Source organism: Asparagus officinalis, chromosome 1 (assembly GCF_001876935.1).
Source record: "Asparagus officinalis chromosome 1, Aspof.V1, whole genome shotgun sequence".
NCBI classification, from domain to species: Eukaryota; Viridiplantae; Streptophyta; class Magnoliopsida; order Asparagales; family Asparagaceae; genus Asparagus; species Asparagus officinalis.
The window spans coordinates 24,606,112-24,627,603 of NC_033794.1; the positions used below are offsets into that span (position 1 = coordinate 24,606,112).

Here is a 21,492-nt window from a genome sequence, read left to right on the forward strand (position 1 = left end):
TTGGATCTGATCCTCTGATTTATTTTGCAGGTCACCATGTCTAGGAAGATGGTGAGACCCGAAATCATCCTAATATCCGACGATGAAGGGGAAGAGGATCCCATTGCTGCAATTATGCCTGGCCAAGAATCTGTCCTCCTGGTCTCCGAATCCGTGCAGGGCATCCTCCAAAAATTAGAGAAAGTTATGCAACAAACGCCCACCGCCATTAGTTTTGGACGGGGAAGATTTTATGATTTGATCCCTTTCATAGCAGATAGTCTTAAAAACATTCTGCGTATATGTGGCATCCGGCTAGCTAGACGATGTGAGTTAAGGTTGACTTGTTTAGAGGAACTCGTGTATCGTTTGGAAGAGCTAGTATACTCCGACCCACATGATGAGGCCACGTCGCTCATGATCGATGCTCAGATTCAGAGGATGCACGAGCGTAAGGCCCGAGCGAGACGCATATCGGAGCAAGAAATCATCATTGCGAACTTGTACGAACGGCAACGTCATCTACGGACTAAGATAGATGCTTATAACAACATTGCTGATAGTACGGGGATTAGGACCGTCCAAGGGGAGAGGACTCTAAAAGATTTTGAGCTCGAGAGCACCAGAGTTCAAAATGTTTATAGAGGAGAGCTGGAGGCTCTTCACGCGTTGCTGACGCTGCCGCCGTTCTTGCTTATGCCAAGCTTCAGAAGGAAGAAGAGGAGAAGGTTCGAGCGGAACACGCAGAGAAACTTGCCGCTGTTAAGGCTAAAATTGCTTCCTTCAGTTTGTTAGATCTGATTTGAGACGTCTTCTTGTATCTCCACTTGGTCTGATTTTATTAATGAAATAAAGTCTTTTCTTTAGCGCACTCCTCTTTTTATCATTATGTTTCTCTGTTGATTGTGAACCCAACGGTCATAATACTTACAGGATTTTTGGCAAATCCTCAGCCATCAACGGGTTTGATAAACCTTTACTGACTACCGTTTGAGTCGGGCTATCATGCGGATTGTCTAAATCCGTTCCGCATGTCACGTTGTGCTAAGAGAGTGAATTCTCTGAGACTTTGTGCTATGATGTTGAATACATAGACTTCGCCATTGTTACGGGAATAGGCTACCCGGCGACACGTGTTAGGTGTTGACTTTAGAATTTTTGGCTAACCCCCAGTCTTCAACGGGTTTGATAAGCCTTTACCGACTACCGTTTGAGTCGGGCTAGCATGCGGATTGTCTAAATCCGTTCCGCATGTAACGTTGTGCTAAGAGAGTTAACACTCTTAGTGCTACGATATTGAATACGTAGGCTTCGTCTTTCTCACGGGAATAGACCACCCGGCGACGCGTGTTAGGCGTCGCCATTGTTACGGGAATAGGCTACCCGGCAACACGTGTTAGGTGTTGACTTTATCCCTACTTAGGTTTCGGGATAAAATACCCCAGACTGGTCTTCTGGTGTCTTTTTCTACGGCGAAAGACTAAACCGGCGACGCGTGTTAGGCGTCGGCATATCCTTTCTTAGGATTCAGGATGAAATTCCCCATGCGTGTAAGGCATGGATTTTGGTGTTATTAATAACGACCTGCCACAATGTTGAATATGTGGATGGGTGTTCTTTTTAACGGTTAAGAACTAACCGGCAGCGCAGGTTAAGCGCAGACTTATCATTGCTTAGGTTTCAGGATAGAATACCCCAGAATCGAACTCTGGTATCTTTTTCTACGGAAAAAGACTAAACCGGCAGCGCGTGTTAGGCGCAGACTTATCCCTGCTTAGGATTCAGGATAAACTTCCTAGGATGAATCCTAAATTAACAAATTCTTGGAAAAGGTTAACGTGAGAAAGGAAGAATTTTATATTCTATTTCCCGGTCTTCTTTTAGGGTGAAGGCGAACCCGAGCACAAGGAATGAAGAATTTTATATTCTATTCCCTGATTCTGGAAAGGAAGAATTTTATATTCTATTTCCAGTTGGAAAGGAGTCTCGAGGTAGGATCTCCACCCCCAGAATCCGGAATGGTGAAACTAGGAGTGGGACCTCCATTCCGAGAATCGAAAGATTCGGATAATCCTAACTGTCAGAAGGTTTGATTACCGAACTAAAAGTGAATTTCTCGTTTATCGAGAGTGAATTATGGTTTTGACCCTAACTGTAGGAAGGTTTGGCCAAATGGGAGTTTGAGGTGACCCTAACTGTAGGAAGGTTTGATCACTCGATTTGAAAGTGGACCTCTCGTTCATTGGAGGAATCGAGAGGGGAATTTGACTGTGGTCCTAACTGTAAGAACGGACCAATTGGGAGGTTTGAGACGATCCTAACTGTAGGAATGTTTGATCGCTCGATCAGTGGACCTCTCGTTCATTGGAGGAATCGAGAGGGGGATTTTGGTTGTGGTCCTAACTGTAGAAAGGTTTGACCAGGTGACAGATCAAGATTTATTATATCCGGACTCTAACTATGAAAGTGTTGAGTGCACGAACATAGCGTAAGTTTGATTGGATTAAACTTGATCGAATTTGGTGGTCCCACCGTCAATTAGTCTGATCGGTGGCTCCCACTGTGGTCGCCAGATTGTTCGCGGGAAAAATCGTAGCTTTCTTCATTAAAGTCATTGATTACTTTGTTAACAGTTTATCGGTTACAAAGATCCGGTCTTTTTATAAGATCCGGTTACAACGAGATCAAAAGAAAAAGAAAAAGTTACAATCTTCCTTGTTTGTTGAACGAATCGCGAGCTCCTGTTTTGCGGTCACTCGCTTTTGTGGGTTCTTTGCCTGCGCCGGGGTTAATCCGTGGACCACCGCGTGATCTTGATCCGGTTGGACCTACACGGTATGACGGGTATTATTTCGCGAAGGAAATAATAGCCGGCGGGATTAATTCACAAGGAAAATATCGCCTAGTAATCGCAATCGACGACAAGCAAGAATGCGAGATCTTCTCGGGATCAAAAACCAAGTTTTGATCCGGAGGATATAACCGTGTAGATCTTAGATCTGATCTTCTCCGAACTCCTGCTTATTTTACGTGGATGGATCGCCAAGAACAGATCTGATGTTATGTCAAGTCTTTATAATTCCAAAGCTTCAATCTTTTTAAGGTTTTTGAGCCTTTCAATCCAGCAGAGCTTCGGCTCCAAAGTTCCAAGCCTTCAAATGAGCCACCTCTAAGCCTATTTATAGGCATCTCTTTTCAGATATGGCCCTGGCAACAGGTGGCCGAGGTACCGAGCACCAAGAGGTGGCTCGGCCACGCGAGCCCCTCCCTGGTGGCTCGGCTTTGGCCGAGGCCACCAGGTGGTTGGTCGGCGCCCACCGAGTGCCACTCCTAAGGTGGCTTGGCTGTTGGCCGCAGCCACCTTGGGAGTGGCCTCGCGTTTTTGACCCGGCCATCAGGTGTTTGTTCGTTTTTCCATCTTCCTGTTTCGCTGTTGATTTGGAGCTCCGATTTGTTGATCTGAATCCTGATTTGGCAGTCCGGATCCCGATATGGCAGTAAATCCGTTTCGGTGATTGAGTTCAAATCCGTTCCGTAGTTGGATGACTCGTTAACTCATCGACCCGTTGGCTTGATTCCGCACGCGAATGGATGCATTCCGTTGCTTGCGTGCGATTCGTTAACCTCGTCGCCTCGTTAATCCGCTTCGTTGCGTGTCACTTGGCTTCGGCGTTGTGGACTGACACTCGTGTTTGGATATGTCGCCCGATGGTTCATTGGTTTGTTGAATCACCGTGCCGAGCTGTGTTAAGGGACCTATAAGCAAGTTTGTATAACGGCCTACCAGGTACGGGGGTGCGGGCCTGGTGGTCAGGCCAGCTGGTTGGGGTAGGAGGAGGAGATGGCAGGCGGGGCGGTGTAAGGTGTTTGAGGGGGTTTTAAGGCGTCGGAGCTGCAAGTGGAGGGGATGGCGGTCCAGTCGGGTGTGGAAGGGCTGCTGGCGGGTGTTCAGGAAGTGAGGGCTTGTTCGGCGACGGGAAGAGGTGCCATGGTGTTGCGGCCAGCGACCGATGGAGCGGCGGCCAAGCAGCGGAGAAGGGCGGCTCGGGCGCGGGATCCTGGCGGGAGGCCTGGCTGGTGATTGGGGGCCGGGTGTGGTGGGCTTGGTCACTGAGAAGCTCGAGATCGTGGTGCGAATTGGCGAAGGCTGGCCAAGGGAGGAGATGGTGGTGGTTTGTTGAAGGTTGGGGCGAGTGTATGGAGGCGAAGGGGGGAAGAAGGAGGCGGGTAGGGGAGGGGCGCATAGTGGCTGGTCGGGTTTGGGTTCGGGCGAAGAAGGAGAAGAAAAGGATAGAGAGGGAGTAAGGCGACATGGAGAAGATGGTGGAGGTGGTGGGCGTGGGCTGAGGAGGCGGAGAACGTGGGTGGAAGAGAGAGAGCGAAGAAGAAAAAGATATGTTGGGGGCGGCGTGAACAGGAGAGGAAAAAACGAAAAACATAAAAAGAAAATATAAATATATAGGGTTAGGTTTTAGGTATTTAACAAAAATTAATTAAAAATAAATAATTATTGATGTTTAAAAATTAAGATAATTACAGAATAATTATCTACAAATAAAAACGTACATGTTGTGCTAATACAACAGTTGATACGAAATAGTCAAAATATACACATATTGTACAATTAAACGAGAATAATTAATAATAAAAATATATTTACTTATATTTAAAATCAAATAATTATGTGACAATTATCTACACGATAAAACGTACTAGTTGTGCTAATACGACAGCTAATACGCAATAATTAAAATAATACAATAATTTACACAAATAATACGTAATTAATAATTCAACATAATATAAGAATTAATACGTAATAGTAACAATAATACGACATATTATTTAAAATAATACGTAATAGTATCAGTAACATAACGGATAATTCTAGAAATTTTCACTACACTAAATAAATTTATAAATATTTAAATCATTTAAATAAATATAAAACCTTGACTTTAAATTATAGAAAATTATAGAAATTCAAGAAAAATATAAATACTCTTTTAAAAATCATAATTACATATTTTAAAATACTAAAAAATTTATTTTAACTAGTATTAAAATTCATGGTCCTTATACTCACTCAGAAAACTGAATGTGCGTTATGCAGCCATATTTTTCAAGCTCATCGTATCAGTGGTACCAACCACCTCAAACGTCATTTGGAAAAACACAACAGAGTTCAAGTGGCAATGTTGTAGGAGACATTCGTCAATCTCTACTCTCTTAATCATCCACCTCCGTTAGCCTCAGTTCCTAGAACTACGACACAATTAAAGCTAGGAAATGCGTCATCAGTTTTATTATTCTTAAAAACCTTCCTTTTAAATTAGTTAAAGATGGTGAATTTGAAGATATGATTAGAGATGGTTTTTATCATGCATTTAAAAAAAATTTCGTCAATCTTGTCAACGAGATATTTTAAAATATTATCACGAGGAACAAATAAAAATAATTTTTTATTTTTAAGGCTTGAACAGTTAATTTTCTCTAACTTCTGATATTTGGACATCTAAAGCTCAAACTGGCTATTTATCTATCACAACACACTGGATTGATGATATTGGCAAATGTTTAAAAGAGTTGCTTTTTATTGCATTTAAAGATTCACACACTGAACTTAATGTTGCAAATTTAATAATGGAAGAACTTTCTAAATTAGAAATTTTTGAAAAAATATTTTCTCTTTCACTAGATAATATAAGTAATAATAATGTAACTGTAGATCATATCAAATCATCTTTGCTATTGTCATGCGATAGTGAAAATTTTCATATTAGATGCATGTTTCATATTTTAAATTTAATTGTTCAAAGTTCATTTAATGAAATTAAACCCATGATAGAAAAAGTTAGGGTTATAGTTTATGTTCATAATGCTTCTGAATAGAGATTTAAAAGATGGAAATAATCATGTAAAAGAAAAAAATTTAAACCCAAGTTAACTCTAAAAGATGTAGACCACAGGTGGAATTTCATTTATACAATGTTAAACGTAGACAGTTATATGTAGTGTAAAAGAGATGCTACAAGTTTTTTATGAAGCTACTATTGCTATTAGTTGGTTGTTATTATCTAACTATTACTCAAGCTACTATACAAATTTTAAGTATTTCAAACTTTTTTTTACTAATTATCATTTGGATAATTATTTTGGAAATATGATTTTTCAAATGGAAAGTAAATTTAATAAGTATTTTAGACCTAATCCTATTATTTTTGTTTTTAGAGTTCTTATTGATCCATGTTTGAAGGATGTTGGCCTTTAAAATTTATTAAATTCTATATATGAGAACATGATAATAATTACTGATGATGGTCAGACTTTTACTGTTCTTACTAATTGTAACACTATTAAATATTATTTTTAAAAATTATATGAGGAATATGCAGGTAGATATGGTATAAGCACACATTAACCTACAGCTCTGCTTTTACGAGTTCAAGTCGGGGCAAAGATAAGAGTTTTGATAGGCAATTAATGATAGCGAGGCTAACTGGTAGCCGTGAATCTTGATTTGGATCATCATCGAGGAAAGTTTCTGAAATTGAACAATATTTATCCGTACATTTAGTTAATGCTCAAAATAATGATTTTGATATTTTGCAACGATGGAGAGTATACTGAATAGTTTCATATCCTATACTTTCCATCATAGCTTGTGACTTACTGATAGTGCAGGTTTCTATAGTAGCTTTGGAATATGCCTTCAGCACATCGGGATGTTTGATTGATGACCACAGAATAGGTTTCTACAGTAGCTTTGGAATATGCCTTCGGCACATCGGGACGTTTGATTGACGACCACAGAATGTCGCTAGATCTATCTACTGTACCGACGGTAATATGCCTATAAGATTTGTGGAGGTTCGAGAAAAGAACTCAAAGCATCGATCGGATATGTAATATTGAAGATAGAGTTGATGAATTGACAATATGACATAAAGATAGAGATTAGAAATTACTGATTAGTTTGTAATTTTTATTTCTTAGCTGTAAATTTGTGATAAATTATTTTGGAAAGAATTGCAAATGATAGTGATATAAATAAGTAAGTGTCAACCTAGTTGGGATGTATTCATCTATTGTGATGCGATAATTCCCAAAAAATTGTAATTGTTAGTGATTAATAATAAAGAATTTATTTTCTTATCATTTTAATTTCTATGATATTTGTATTTGTAAATTGTATAATTACAAGTGATTAATAATATGCTTGATTTTTTTTCAAAATTTTGTATTTTTTAATTACTCTTGAAATTTCATTTTTTTTGTTAAAAAACTAATTTTTTTTAAAAAAAAAAAAAACAAGCCAGCCCGGTCTAGCCCGGTGCCCGAACCCGAACCCGGCCTGGGCCCACCCGGGCCCTGGGTCCGGGTCTCCCTTTTTGCCCGACCTGGAACCCGGGCTAGCCTGTTTGGATAGCCCTGTCTATATGGATCTGAACTAGTCAGGATTCATTTTAGTTTATGATAATTACGAAGCATGGATCTAATTACTTTATACAATAGGTTCTGGATTCAATATCATTTTACTAATCCGAAAAGTCTACGTATGTTGTGTGATTTTCGCTGTCCATCATGGAAGTTTCTCCACATATGAGTCCTTTTTTTCAGACCATCATCTTTAGATCTATTAAGAGTATCCAAATCATTAGATTTTAATGTATATAAGCTAACAATGAAAATAAATATGAGCATCATAGACCACCCAACAAGTAATTGAAGAATTTTTCTCTCTCCATACCTTATATATCCATTATTTTCTATAAAGAATCAAAATAAGTACCATTATACTCAAATAGAGAACTTCATACGGAAAAAGAATAAGAAAGGAGAATAGAGAGAAAAAAAGAGAAGTTCGTAAGATTTTGCTCCCGAATATCAATCTTTGAAAGTCACTTTAATTAGTAACTGGGGCAAGGTGACCAAGAACTCTATTAACTAATTAACTAATAATTCCAAGTAAAATTTACCTATGAAGATAAAAGAGAACAAGGAGAAAATAGAGAATTGTATGAGTGGAATCATAAAGATTAGAAAAAATAAAAAGATTAATCTAAAATCTTAATCTAAATGTCACATTGCACCGCGATAGTGTTTTACTCTGGCGTAGGATAATATTGTCATCGAAAAAGAACATGATCATATAATCAAGTGAAGAAGAGGGTTTATCATGAACAACCTCTCATCCATATTCATTCGAAGGATGAGATATAATGGATTTTCTGACACCAAAGATCCCAAAGTACTGCGGTAGATGATGATAGAAGTGGTTTGGAGTAATAGCCCCCCGGAATATGATTCCAAATGTTTACAGTGTAAAACAGTAAAAGCAATGACGCGCGAATTTGACACTCTTCTATAAGATTTAAGTTGTCTCGTATTCTATTCTTCCATATTGGACGGAGTAGTGACCTGAATTCTTAACAATTGTTGTACCATCAACTATATGGATTTGTCATGGCCGGAGTTGAAGCTCGCAAAAAGAAAATTTGTTATACTTTTGGCAAAGCAGTGAAGCCTGGTAAACATATTATTTTTGCTAGTGAGTTATGTGATAATTGTTAGATCTGAATAATAAAACTTGAGATCTAAATCATAAAACCATGATTTAATTCAAAGAGATTAACAAGAATCAAAAGGTGCGGAAGCATATACCTGAATCCATTGAAGAAAACTTGATTAGGGTTTTGATGATCTTCTAACCTTAGGGTTTCTCTCTTATGGATCTCTTTAGATGGGGATAAGAGAATGAGAGTGACTAACCCTAGATTAGGGACCATAACTGGGGATAAGAGAATGAGAGTGACTAACCCTAGATTAGGGACCATAACCCCATATATATAGGTATTGTACATTTGTAATTTAGCCCCTCATCAAATTACAGTTACAACCTGGTATCTGCACATATAACCCCATGACTTATTTAAAAACTCATTAACCTAAATTAATTGATCACTTTAGTGGGTTATCCTGAAAGATAGCAATACACATTGATTAATCATATGTGCCCACAAATAGATTTATTAGATTAAATCCAACAATCTCCCACTTGGGCACCATATGATTCCTTAAATTGTGTATAACCTTATGAGCTCAAAAACTGCTATCACTAAAAAAAAGTACTTCCGAACAATCTCGTCTATTGACTATATCAATGTAGGATCAAAACGGCATTCGTCACATTTATCGTAACTAAACCCATCAATGGTCACATATACCAATACAATCAAACGACATAGGTCAAACATGGATGTGCAGCATGAAAATTACATGCAATGTGATCAGTACATGTCTATTTTCAACTGGTCCTCCTTTAGTGAGGTCAAAACCAAACATAATGTAACAGAGTGTCTTAACTGAATACTTTATTCTGATCAGACAATACAACCAAACATAAAGCACCACAATTACAAACTCCCACCAAATCATGATATCCTCAAATAATACCACACTCATATGAGCAGTATGCTCATGAAAGACCTTGGGTGGTAATCCCTTAGTAAGAGGATCAACTATCATGGAGTTTGTCCCAATGTGCTCTATAGATATTTGTCCACTCTATACCCTTTCTTTCACAACCAGAAACTTAATGTCAATATGTTTTGACTTGGTTGAGCTCATGTTGTTATTGGAATACATTACTGTAGATTTATTATCACAATATAACATTAGTGATCTTTCAATATTTTCCAAAATACGCAGTCCCGTGACAAAAATTCGCAGCCATATTCCCTGATTGGATGCCTCATAGCAGACAAAAATTCGCAGCCATATTCCCTGATTGGATGCCTCATAGCAAGCTACAAATTCTGCTGCCATAGTAGAGGAAACTACGAGTGTCTGTTTAACACTTTTTCATGATATAGCTCCTCCTGCTAATATATAAATATAGCCTGATGTAGACTTTCTGCTATCTTGGCATCCAGCAAAATCAGAATCAGAGTACCCAATGACCTCCAGCTGTTCTGATTTTTTGTATGTGAGCATATAATCTTTTATTTTCTGAAGATACCTCATAACCCTTTTGACTGCTATCCAATGATCCATACCAGGGTTGCTTAAGTATCTGCCTAACATCCCAACAATGTACGTAATATCCGGACGCGTACATACCTGAGCATACATAGACTTCCTACAGCCGAAGCATAAGGAATCTTCTGCATTTTCTGAATTTCAAGGTTATCTTTAGGGCACTGGTTGAGACTAAATTTGTCTCCTTTAGCCACAGGGGTGTCTCCTGGTCTGCAGTCTTACATGCCAAATCTTTTAAGTACCTTATCGATATAGCTCTTTTGTGATAATCCAAGAATACCCTGAGAGCGATCTCGATGTATTTGGATTCCTAATATAAAAGAGGCGTCCCCAAGATCTTTCATTTCAAAATTCTTTGATAGAAATCTCTTGGTTTCGTGCAACATGCCTATATCATTAGTGGCAAGCAATATGTCATCGACATACAGAACCAGAAAAATATACTTACTCCCACTGAACTTGTGATATACACAGTCATCAACAATGTTCTGTTGACCTTATAGTTTTGATGATGATTTGGCAAACAATTTATTACTAATAAGTTCTCTAGTGTTTTGTGTTTATGCTCTCTTTTCAGGTATTTCAACACACGTCAATCAAGCGTTAAAGATTCAAGTTCATTCATGTGGATTTACCTAGGTATATGTTTAGTACACTTACATATATTGTATGATTATATCTAAGCTCAATATATGTACACTTAACACGTTTTTTGACGTTTTCTATCATATAAATGATTTTTCATCAAACGTTGTTACAATAAATTTTATCTCATGTTTACAGCTCTTTCGTACTTTATGATATACATATAATACATGCACAATACATATATACATATCTACAAGTCCTATATCAACTTTCACTTTCATAAAAATACAGGTTTTCTAAGCATTTTTCAAAAACAGGTAGTTTTCACAAACGAAAATTGTTTTTCCAAAAATTCATTTTCAAACATGTTCATTTCATCATTTAGAAACTTTCCCCAAAGTTTCATTATTTTTGAATGTGATTTGATATTTTTAACGAATTTTCAAAACTGCCCAAAACCTGTCAGTATTGCTTATATCAGTTTTCGGTCGACCGATCTGGTCGACCGACAGTGGTTTGTTGAGCTCATACTCGCGGTCGACCACACCGGTCGACCGAGAGAAAATCCGATCGATCGAAAATTCCGTCGGTCGACCGCCAGCTCCAAACCCTCATTGTCGATGTTTTTGAACTTAGCGGTCGACCGGATCGGTCGACTGACGAGCTGTCAGAACCTTTCTAACGGCTAAATTTTTTTAACCTTTTCAAACTGGGTTTTTTTTTTCTTATTTTTAGCTGTTGCAATGGGGTGCTATATATACCCCATTGCTGCTCTTCCTCTCTATAACTAAGAAATCCAAGTTTGTGTTTAACAAAATTCCTAAGTGTGTTTAAGAGCTGTTTAAGGTTGATTTCATCAATCTGTTTTCAAGAAAAGTTTTTCATCAACAAGAAGTGGTCTTCAAATCCCATTGGGATCATCCTCTACTGTTCTTCTTGCTTGAGAAGTTTTCTAAACTCTTATATAGCTTGTTATTTCACTTTCATTTCATTTAGCCATATTTATAGTTTCATTCACTATTATCACACACATATTTCAGCTTAGTATTTTCATATTATATAGTGTGGGTTGTGGGGTGTAATTTAGTAAGTGTGAGCTTCATTGTGTTCTCACTTGTTAATTGAGAAAAAATCATTGTATTTAACTTTTATTTGTGAGAATCACTTGTAATACACTTGTACACCGAGAGAAGTGTGAGGCGAGAGATGGGGTCAAATCCAATAGGAGTGGCGTCGATTGACGAACCTAGGGAGAGGTTGTAATCGAGCACTTGAGGAGGAGGACACGGGCTAGGTTCCTACACTTAGTGTGTAAAATGTTATTGCATAGTGTTTGTGTAGTGTGAGAGTTTTCGGTGATCTTGTAAACCAAGTGTGTAGAAGTTCCGGCTTCCAAACCGGATTGTGATAGTGGATATCTCCTCGAGGTGAGGAGCGGGGACGTAGGTCGTGGGGACCGAACCTCGTAAACATATCGTGTGTTTGTGTTTTGCTTGTCTCATATTTTGTTTGTGCATATTCTTATTGTTATTATTGTTCATATCTATCTCTTACAAGAACATATTGATCTATATAATTTTAATTGGCATAAAATCGGATTAGATTAGCATAAGACCCTAATCACCCCCCTCTAGGGTCTAACATGTTCATCTCAAAACCGAACGAGATAATTATTTGTTGAAACTTATGATACCATTGACGAGGAGCTTGCTTGAGTCCATAGATGGATTTTCTTAATTTGCAGACCATATTCTTTGGGTCTCCCGACACAAAGTTTTCTGGTTGCACCATATAGATCATCTCATCAATGTCTCCATTGAGAAATGCAGTCTTAACATCCATCTGATGTAACTCAAGATCATAATGAGCAACAAGTGCCATGATTATTCTGAAAGAGTCTTTCGATGAAACCGGAGAGAAAGTCTCTGTATAATCAATGCCTTCCTTTTGAGTATAGCCTTTAGCTACAAGACGTGCCTTATACCTCTCCACATTACCGTTTGCATCCCGCTTGGTTTTAAAAATCCATTTATAACCAATTGGTTTTGTACCTTCTGGTAATGGAACAAGTTCCCAAACCTTATTGTCTTGCATAGACTTGTACTCTTCATTCATGGCATCAATCCATTGTTGAGAGTTAGAACTTTTCATGGCCTGGAGAAAGTTGATTGGATCATCTTCCAACATTCCATTACTTTCCTCATGTTCTTGGAGAAATACAATATAATCACCCAGAATAACATTTCTCCTTTCTCTCGTGGATCTCCTTAATGGCACTGGTTCTTGAGGTTATTGAGTTTGTTCTTCTGGAACAGGGAGTTGTTCAACATTGTCATCTTGAGGTTCCGGATTTACTTCTTGAGCAACAACAGGTATAGGAACCTGAATATTGTTAAAAGTAACTGTATGAATTGGATCTGAAGCCAATTCCTCCTCAAAAGCAATGTCTCTGACCTTATTTCTCCCCCCAAGCTCAACATCCTCAAAGAATGTTGTTGTTCTCGTCTCAAAAACATTCCTTAGTGTGGGATCATAAAACTTATAGCCTCTAGAGCGTTCAGAGTACCCAATAAAGTAGCTGCTAACTGTTTTGGAGTCCAATTTCTTTTCATTTGGCCTATAAGGCCTTGCCTCAGCTGGAGATCCCCAAATATGTAAATGCTTTAAACTGGGCTTTCGACCAGTCCAAAGCTCATAAGGTGTTTTAGCAACTGCTTTACTTGGTACTCTATTCAGAATGTAAGCTGCTGTCTTTGGTGCTTCTCCCCAGAGAGACTCTGGTAAAGAAGAATGAGCAATCATACTTCTTACCATATCCTTAAGAGTCTTGTTTCGTCTTTCAGCTACATCATTCATGCTAGGTGAACCCGGCATGGTATATTGTGGGATGATACCGCATTCCTCTAGGTATCTAGCAAATGGTCCTGGACGTTGTTCACCTAAACCATCATATCTGCCGTAGTACTCACCACCACGATCAGATCTAACGATTTTAATTCTTCTGTTGAGTTGATTCTCAACTTCAGCTTTATAGGCTTTGAACATGTCCAGAGACTCAGATTTTTTATGAATAAGATATAGGTACCCATAACATGAGTAATCGTCTATGAATGATATAAAATATTATTGACCATTCCAGGATTCCGTAGGGAATGGCCCACAAATATCCGTATGTATCAATTCTAAGACATCCGAAGATCTGTTAGCACCTAATCTCTTAACTTTAGTCTGTTTTCCCTTGATACATTCAACACATACGTCGAAGTCCGAAAAATTAAGGGAATCCAAAATGCCATTAGACACAAGACGCTCAACTCTACCTTTTGAGATATGACCCAAGCGCTTATGCCATAATGTCGCCGAATTTTCCTTATTTAATTTACATTTAGTACAACGTGATTCCACATGTAAGGATTCATTATAAGAAGCAATTGTATCGAGCAAATATAGGTTGTCATAAGTACTCAAGTAACCAGTTCCCACAATATCTGAATTAAAAGATAATCTGAATTGATTGTTTCCGAATGAACAATGATAACCTGATTTGTCCAATATAGAAACAGAAACCAAATTCCGTCTAAAAGACGGTATACAAAAGTATCTTTTAAGTCCAAATAAGAACCAGTTCCTAATAGCAACCTAAAGTGCCAAATTGCTTTCACATCTACCGATTGTCTGTCGCCCACAAAGATGTGTCTTTCAACATCACTTGGCTTTCGGTAGCTCAGGCAACCCTGCATAGAAACACTTATGTGAGTAGTAGCACCAGAGTCTAACCACCAAGTGTTTGTAGGTACTGAAGCTAAATTAACCTCAGAACAGACCAAAGCAAGGAACGTACCCTTATTATCACGCCAGGCGTGATATTTTGTACAGTCCTTCTTTACATGTCCAGGCTTCTTACAGAAGAAACAACCCTGATTATCCTTATGTTGTTTCTTCTCAACTGGACCCTTAGCAGCTTCCTTATCATTCTTCCTTTTCTTGCCCTTATCCTTAGAGGCATAGGCCAAATGAGCACTTTCTGTCTTATCTTGCTTCAACCTGTCTTCTTCTTGCACACAGTATGAAATGAGCTCATTTAGAGTCTATTTCTCCTTTTGGCAGTTATAACTGACCTTAAACTGATTGAATTGTGCAGAAAGAGACAATAAAACCAGATGCACCAATAACTCATCACAAAGATCGAGTTTAAGTGCCTTAAGCTTTGAAGCAATATGAGACATTTCCATAATGTACTCCCTGATATTTCCTTTGTCCTTATACTTCATTGAAATCAAACGAGATAAGAGATTGCTTATTTCTACCTTATCGTTTTTCGCAAAATGCTTCTCAATTTCGGCAAGAAAATCTTTAGCCTTAGTAATCCCTTCGGATTCTATACCCCTGAAGGCTTCCAGAACGCCACGCTTAATGATCATAAGACTCATGCGATTTGAACGCTCTCACTTCTCATACTCCTTCTTTGCATCAGAAGTGCTATCCGTATTGAGAGGTTGGGGTTGTTCAATTCTTAATGCAAGGTCTAGATACATGCAGCCAAGAACAATTAATATGTTCTCTTTCCAAACCTTGAAGTTTGTCCCATTTAGCATGGGAATTGAGTTGATGTTAGTAGAAATTGTTGCAGCAGATGCATTAGCTGAAATAAAATAAAAATGCTCACATCAATAACCATAATTAGTAATCAATAAAATTCAAATAATGATGAATCTCATCCAAGATATCTGGCACAACATTAATATCAAGTCTTTGGATAGTAATATTAACTTGTAAGTGATACATTGTTGCAATGATCAAATATTGACAATAACTCATGTCAAATAATGAAACTATCTTTGGATCGATTCATTATTCACATGTAAACCTTATAATTGTCACACGCTTATCATCGCAGATGTGTATACAGTCTAAATAAATATTAACCTTCCTTTGGGCCGATTAAATATTTACACGAAAGCATACACACAAACATCTCACATTCCTCATGAACAATCTACACAAAGTGGACCCATAATTTAATATGAGAAGCCGAGGCTTAACCATAGTGAACACGAAGTTCGCTTGACTTTGAACGCGAGGTTCGTCTGTATTGAGTACGAGACTCACCTAAGCACGAACGCGAGGTTCGTCTGAAAATAAACTTGATGTTCAACTTGAGAACGAACGCAAGGTTCGTTTTGAAAATGAACGCAAGGTTCGACTTGAGAACGAACGCAATGTTCGTTTGAAAACGAACGCGAGGTTCGACTTGAGAATGAACGCAATGTTCAACTTGAGCACGAACGTAATGTTCGTCTGAAAACGAACGCGATGTTCGACCTGAGAATGAACGCAATGTTCAACTTGAGCACGAACGCAATGTTCGTATGAATCGAGCACGAAGCTCGCCCAAGAACGAACGCGAGTTTTGTTTGAGAACGAACGTAAGGTTCGTTTGAAGCTTTCAAGCCTCGCCAAAAATTGAGGTAACCACCTCCTTAATTTCCGCACGTTTTCACGCGCACGAACCCCTTGAGGGTTTAATCTGAAACCGCCGCCGCTGAATCAACTCCAGCGAGGAGTTTTGAAGATTGACGACAGATCAAAAACCCCCAAAAAAAAAGATAATTATTTTTCTGTCGATTTTTGAACTCAAATCATTTAGATCCAAACCTCAAAAATTGAATTAAACACAAAAGAAATGAACTTTAGAGTTCATAATTGCTACAGATCCAAAAATCGAAAGAAAAAACCAAACAAACAAGAAATTTTACTATTCATCTGAAAATAAAAACCTTGACTGTTCATCCGAAAATAAAAATTTTACTGTTCGCCCGAAAATAAAGAACTTTACTGTTCATCCGAATAATTAAAAAACGTTACTGTTCATCCGTGAACAGATCTGAATCAAACACAAATTAAGATCAAAGAACCCTAATTTTAATCTTAATCTCTTAGAACAAATCAATGGTGGCTCTGATACCACTTGTTAGATCTGAATAATAAAACTTGAGATCTAAACCATAAAGCCATGATTTAATTCAAAGAGATTAACAAGAATCAAAAGGTGCGGAAGCATATACCTGAATCCATTGAAGAAAACTTGATTAGGGTTTTGATGATCTTCTAACCTTAGGGTTTCTCTCTTATGGATCTCTTTAGATGGGGATAAGAGAATGAGAGTGGCTAACCCTAGATTAGGGACCATAACCCCATATATATAGGTGTTGTACATTTGTAATTTGGCCCCTCATCAAATTACAATTACAACCTGGTATCTGCATATATAACCACATGACTTATTTAAATACTCATTAACCCAATTAATTGATCACTTTAGTGGGTTATCCTGAAAGATAGCAATACACATTGATTAATCATATGTGCCCACAAATAGATTTATTAGATTAAATCCAACAATAATTTGAGGAAAACTTAAAATTTAACAAGATGAGAGTGCATGAGGGCAATATATGATCCGTTGCTTTCTTAACATTTTAAGCACCTTAAGTTTTGTATGATCCGTTGTTTTCTTAACATTTTTAACCACCCAATTTTTATTATTTGGTTGTAGGACTGCAAGGATATCTTTTATATCCAAGCATCTGTCCATGTATCTTCTTCATCCAATATTGTAGTAGATTTTGTTATAATGTCCCGACTTGAGGGATTATCATATATATACTATTTTACAGTCTAGTGTTATTTGAGACCATGTTGTTATTTGTTGAGATCTTATCTGGAATATTTGTTATGATTATGAGATAGACACCCAAATAAGCAGTTGGATAATATCTTATCTTAGAGATAAGATATTCATTGCTCTAAGCTCTTATTTACAGATATAGCGTTTTCCATTATGGATGAGAGAGAAATAAATACACCATAGACCTTCATATAGTCGTCATCTCCTTCTCCATTCGAATTCGTACTTTATGCGGTAGTTGTTGTGTGATATGCGGAGGCTTCTCACTGGTTGCTCGGTGTGGTCGTCATCCGGCCATTGATCAAGAAAGGCATGGTGATCCTATAGGAATGATCAAGAAAGGCATGGTGATCCTCAGTAGGAATTGAAAGCCTCTTCTTGCTGTAAAAAACTTCTTTTGAAACAGACCAACAAAACCAACTTAAACACTTGCTAATCTTTTGATAAAAACTCACTGTAAACAAAACTCTTGGTATGTTGAAAGAGGAAGGCACTGGGGTATTTATTCTCACTCAAGACATCAGCCAAAACAACATTGAAAAGACCAAAATACCCCTAGAGAATCAAATCAAAAAATAGCCGTTGCAACACAACGTTCAATACGGCAGTCGATCGTGAAAAGCTGGCGGTCGACCGCGAGGAACAAAAAACAGTAATATGGCTTTTGAAAGCAGGCGGTCGACCACGAAAGTCTATGGATGTGCTACGGTCGACCGTCACAGTCGACCGCGAGCCATAAAAAAGGCAAGCTGGGTTTCTGGACTGCAGGCGGTCGACCGCAAACTGACACATAATTTTTTATAGGTTTTGAACCTGTTTTGGCTGACTTTGAAAATACAATAAAAATGTTAAATCATTTCCAAAAATAGTAAAACTTTGGGAAAAGTTTCTAAATGATAAAATAAACATGTTTGAAAAAGAAATTTTGGAAATGCAATTTTCGTTTGTGAAAACTCATTGTTTTTGAAAAGTATATATAAAACATGTTTTTCGTGAACACAAAAATTGAACTATGACTTGTAAACATGTGTATTTATATTATGCATACATTATATATATATTATGAAGTATGAGAGAGATGTAAACATGAAATAAAAATTATTGTAATAAAGTTTGATAAAAAATCATTTGTATGATAGAAAAAGTCAAACTTGTGTTGTGTTTACATATTGAGCTTAAATATAGTCATACGATATATGTAAATACACTTCTCTTATACCTAGGTGAATGTGCACATATGAACTTGAATCTTTAACTCTTGATCGCCATGTGTTGAATTCCTACAAAGAGAAAAACAAACCACAAAAACTATAAAACAGATTAGCAATAAATTGTTTGACAAATCATCATCAAAACCATAGGACCAACAGATTTATGTAATCTATAAATAGGTGTAGAGATTGAGGGTGAGAAATGTAAAATTTTTTGTAGATCCTCTTTTATAGGATAAGAGGGCTACTTTTTGGGAAGACCTTCTAAATATTGTAAAACTTTAGTTTTACAATAAAAATAAATTTTTTCCTCTTTTTAATTTTCTTTTCCTCGTGAAACTTAAAGAAAATTGAGTCTAAACAAGGGGGGCAATCCCTTGCAATATGAATTTATTTTAGTTTTTGAATTTTCTTATTTAATTAGAAATGTATATTTATGGAATAGTTTCCATTTAATTCATGCTTTCGTTTTGCTTTTTTTTCATGCTTAGTTAGTTTTTCTTGCTTAATTTAGCAGTAGTTTTATTTTAATGCTTAGATAGTTAGTTTATTTCTTGATTTTATTTACTTTTTAAAATTAGTTTCTTTTTTATCTTTTTATTCATGCTTTCTTTATTTTCTCATAATTTAGGAGTTACTAAAATGTGTGACTAAAATTCTTAGGATATTTAGAATTAGAGGAAACTAGTATAACTTATATATTAGAATTAGAATTTCTCTTGTTTATGCCTTATCTATTGATGTAGAGATTAATTAATTAAAATAATAGTTGATAGAATATTCTAATTTGATAGGTTATACCTTCTTAAGTGGTTTGATACTCTATGCTTATTAGTATCCTAAGATTATTATTTTCAATTGATATTATCAATGCATAAATTTCAATTTTATTTCTTAGAATCTATCTTGATAAGCTATGTTATCTTTAATTAGACTGACATGTTATGCTTTTTAATTCTGATGAATATGCATAAAAAAGAGAGTAATTTCTAGATCTAATAAATAGTTATCTAGTGGAATCTATCCTAATTTTCTATTTTAATTCTCTTACTCTCTCTCTCTCTCTCTCTCTCTTAGTTTTTACTTTTGTTAGTTTTCATCTTTTCTTTTGTTTTCTAATTCTTTTAATTTTTGCAATTTATTTCTAGTTCTTTTACCTCTCCATTTTCCCCCTTTTCTCTTGTTTTTCTTTTTTGTTTCTTTCATTTTCATTTTTTCATTTTTTTCCTTTTCTTAATTGCATTCCTATTCTTAACTCTCCCTCTTTCTAGTTTTCATTTTGTTTGCTTTGTAAAATAAACCCATGAACCCACTTTCAGCCTTTTTAATAAAAAATTATTTTGAAGCAACTTCATAAAAAATAAAAGGAAAATCTCCAACTTAAAAAAAATCAAAGAGACCCCTCCTTATGGTTCGACTTTTTCTATACCATAACTTGGTTGTGCGCTAGCAACATACATATTGTCACACACAACACTATCACATGGGATCTCCAGCTTGTCCTCTCCTCAAAACCTCTCCCCTCTCCACCCTCCTCTTGCCTCCGCCTCTATTCTTCTTCTTCATTGATCCCTTTCTTCGAACAAAACCAAAATACTCTAACAATCTACTTCTCAAACTAAGTCTCGAGGTTGTGACACATTCCTTTCAAAATATAGGGTCATCAAAGAAATTTTCTCTTTATAAAATATTGAAAAAGGGTTTTAGATAATAGTCCCTTAAATCTCCAATAATTGCGTATTAGTCTCTCAAATCTTAAAAATTACATATTAATCCCTTAAATTTTCAATAATTGTAATTAGTCCCTTAAATCTTGAAAACTGCATATTAGTCTCTCAAATCCTATAGGGTCTTGCGAAATGGTCACTCTGTTAGTATTTTAGTTAAAAGACCTAATCATGGTCAGGTTAACTCCTAACTTAAATTCTACAATCTCCAAACTCTTCTCTCCAATGTTTTTTTACCTTTGTGAAGCTCGATTTTGGGCTAGGATTTTTTTACTAACCATTGGAGAAGAACTTGGTTCAGGTGAGTTTGGATTTATTTTAAACATGTATTAGTTTTGAACCTATCAAGAAATAGGTTGAGGAACATTATAGAGGGGTAAGATGGTCATTTGCCTATAGCCGTTAGATTAGACGGAATATTCTCCCCAAATCAATCTATTGTGATTTAACTTGAAGGACTATTTTGCAAGACCCCATAGGATATGAGGGACTAACATGAAATTTTGAATATGTGAGGGACTAATATGCAGTTATTGAAGATGTAAGGGACTAATATGTAGTTTCCACGACTTGAGGAACTAATATGCAATTATTGAAGATGTAAGGGACTAATATCTAAAAGACCCAAAAAACTTATTAAAAAAACCAATTTAATATTTTGGATGACATGTATTGCGCACGCGCATATACCAATACCAATACCAAGCACCCAAAAAGCGGCCCATTTGGAGAGCCTCCAACTAATACCGCCACATTTTTCTTTCTTCTCCATTTCCCTTTCTTTCATTTTCGTCTTCTTTCTTCAACCGTTCCATGGGTCTCCGCTTCGTCGCCTCCTCAAAACCTCTCCTCCTCTTTCCAGTCTCCTCTCGCCTTCTCCTCCATTCCCCTTCTCCGTCTTCAGTTCCTCGCTTCAGGCCAAACCCAGAGCCCTTCAGCAGGCTCAAGCTCAGACCTAGGGTTTCTTGCTCTTCCCATCCCCAAAACAATGCCGTCGAACGAACCGACTCCGAGGTCGGAACCGAGCGAGAACCGAGCTCAATCTCGTCGGATTCGCAAAGCATCTGGAAGCAGATGAAGGAGATCGCTCTCTTCGCGGGGCCCGCCACTGGTCTGTGGATTTGTGGGCCCCTCATGAGCCTGATCGACACCATGGTCATTGGCCAAGGCAGCTCTCTGGAGCTCGCTGCATTGGGTAGTTTCAAGTTTCATTTAAGGGAAGGGGAAAAAAAAATCCTTTTTTCCTTTTTTGGGTTAT

At 37.1% G+C, this 21,492-nt stretch overlaps 1 protein-coding gene across 2 annotated transcripts in view; it reads left to right on the top strand.

Annotated features, from left to right (window-relative positions):
- The window catches only part of LOC109821585 (protein DETOXIFICATION 46, chloroplastic), a 30,435-nt gene continuing 29,916 nt past the window's right edge, over positions 20,974–21,492 (top strand). Inside the window, exon 1 of one of the 2 annotated variants that reach the window (XM_020387768.1) lies at positions 20,974–21,429. In XM_020387768.1, the coding sequence (XP_020243357.1) occupies positions 21,048–21,429 (382 nt within the window). In that variant the 5' untranslated portion in view covers positions 20,974–21,047. The remainder of the gene's footprint in view (positions 21,430–21,492) is intronic. The other variant, XM_020387763.1, reaches the window with a different exon arrangement.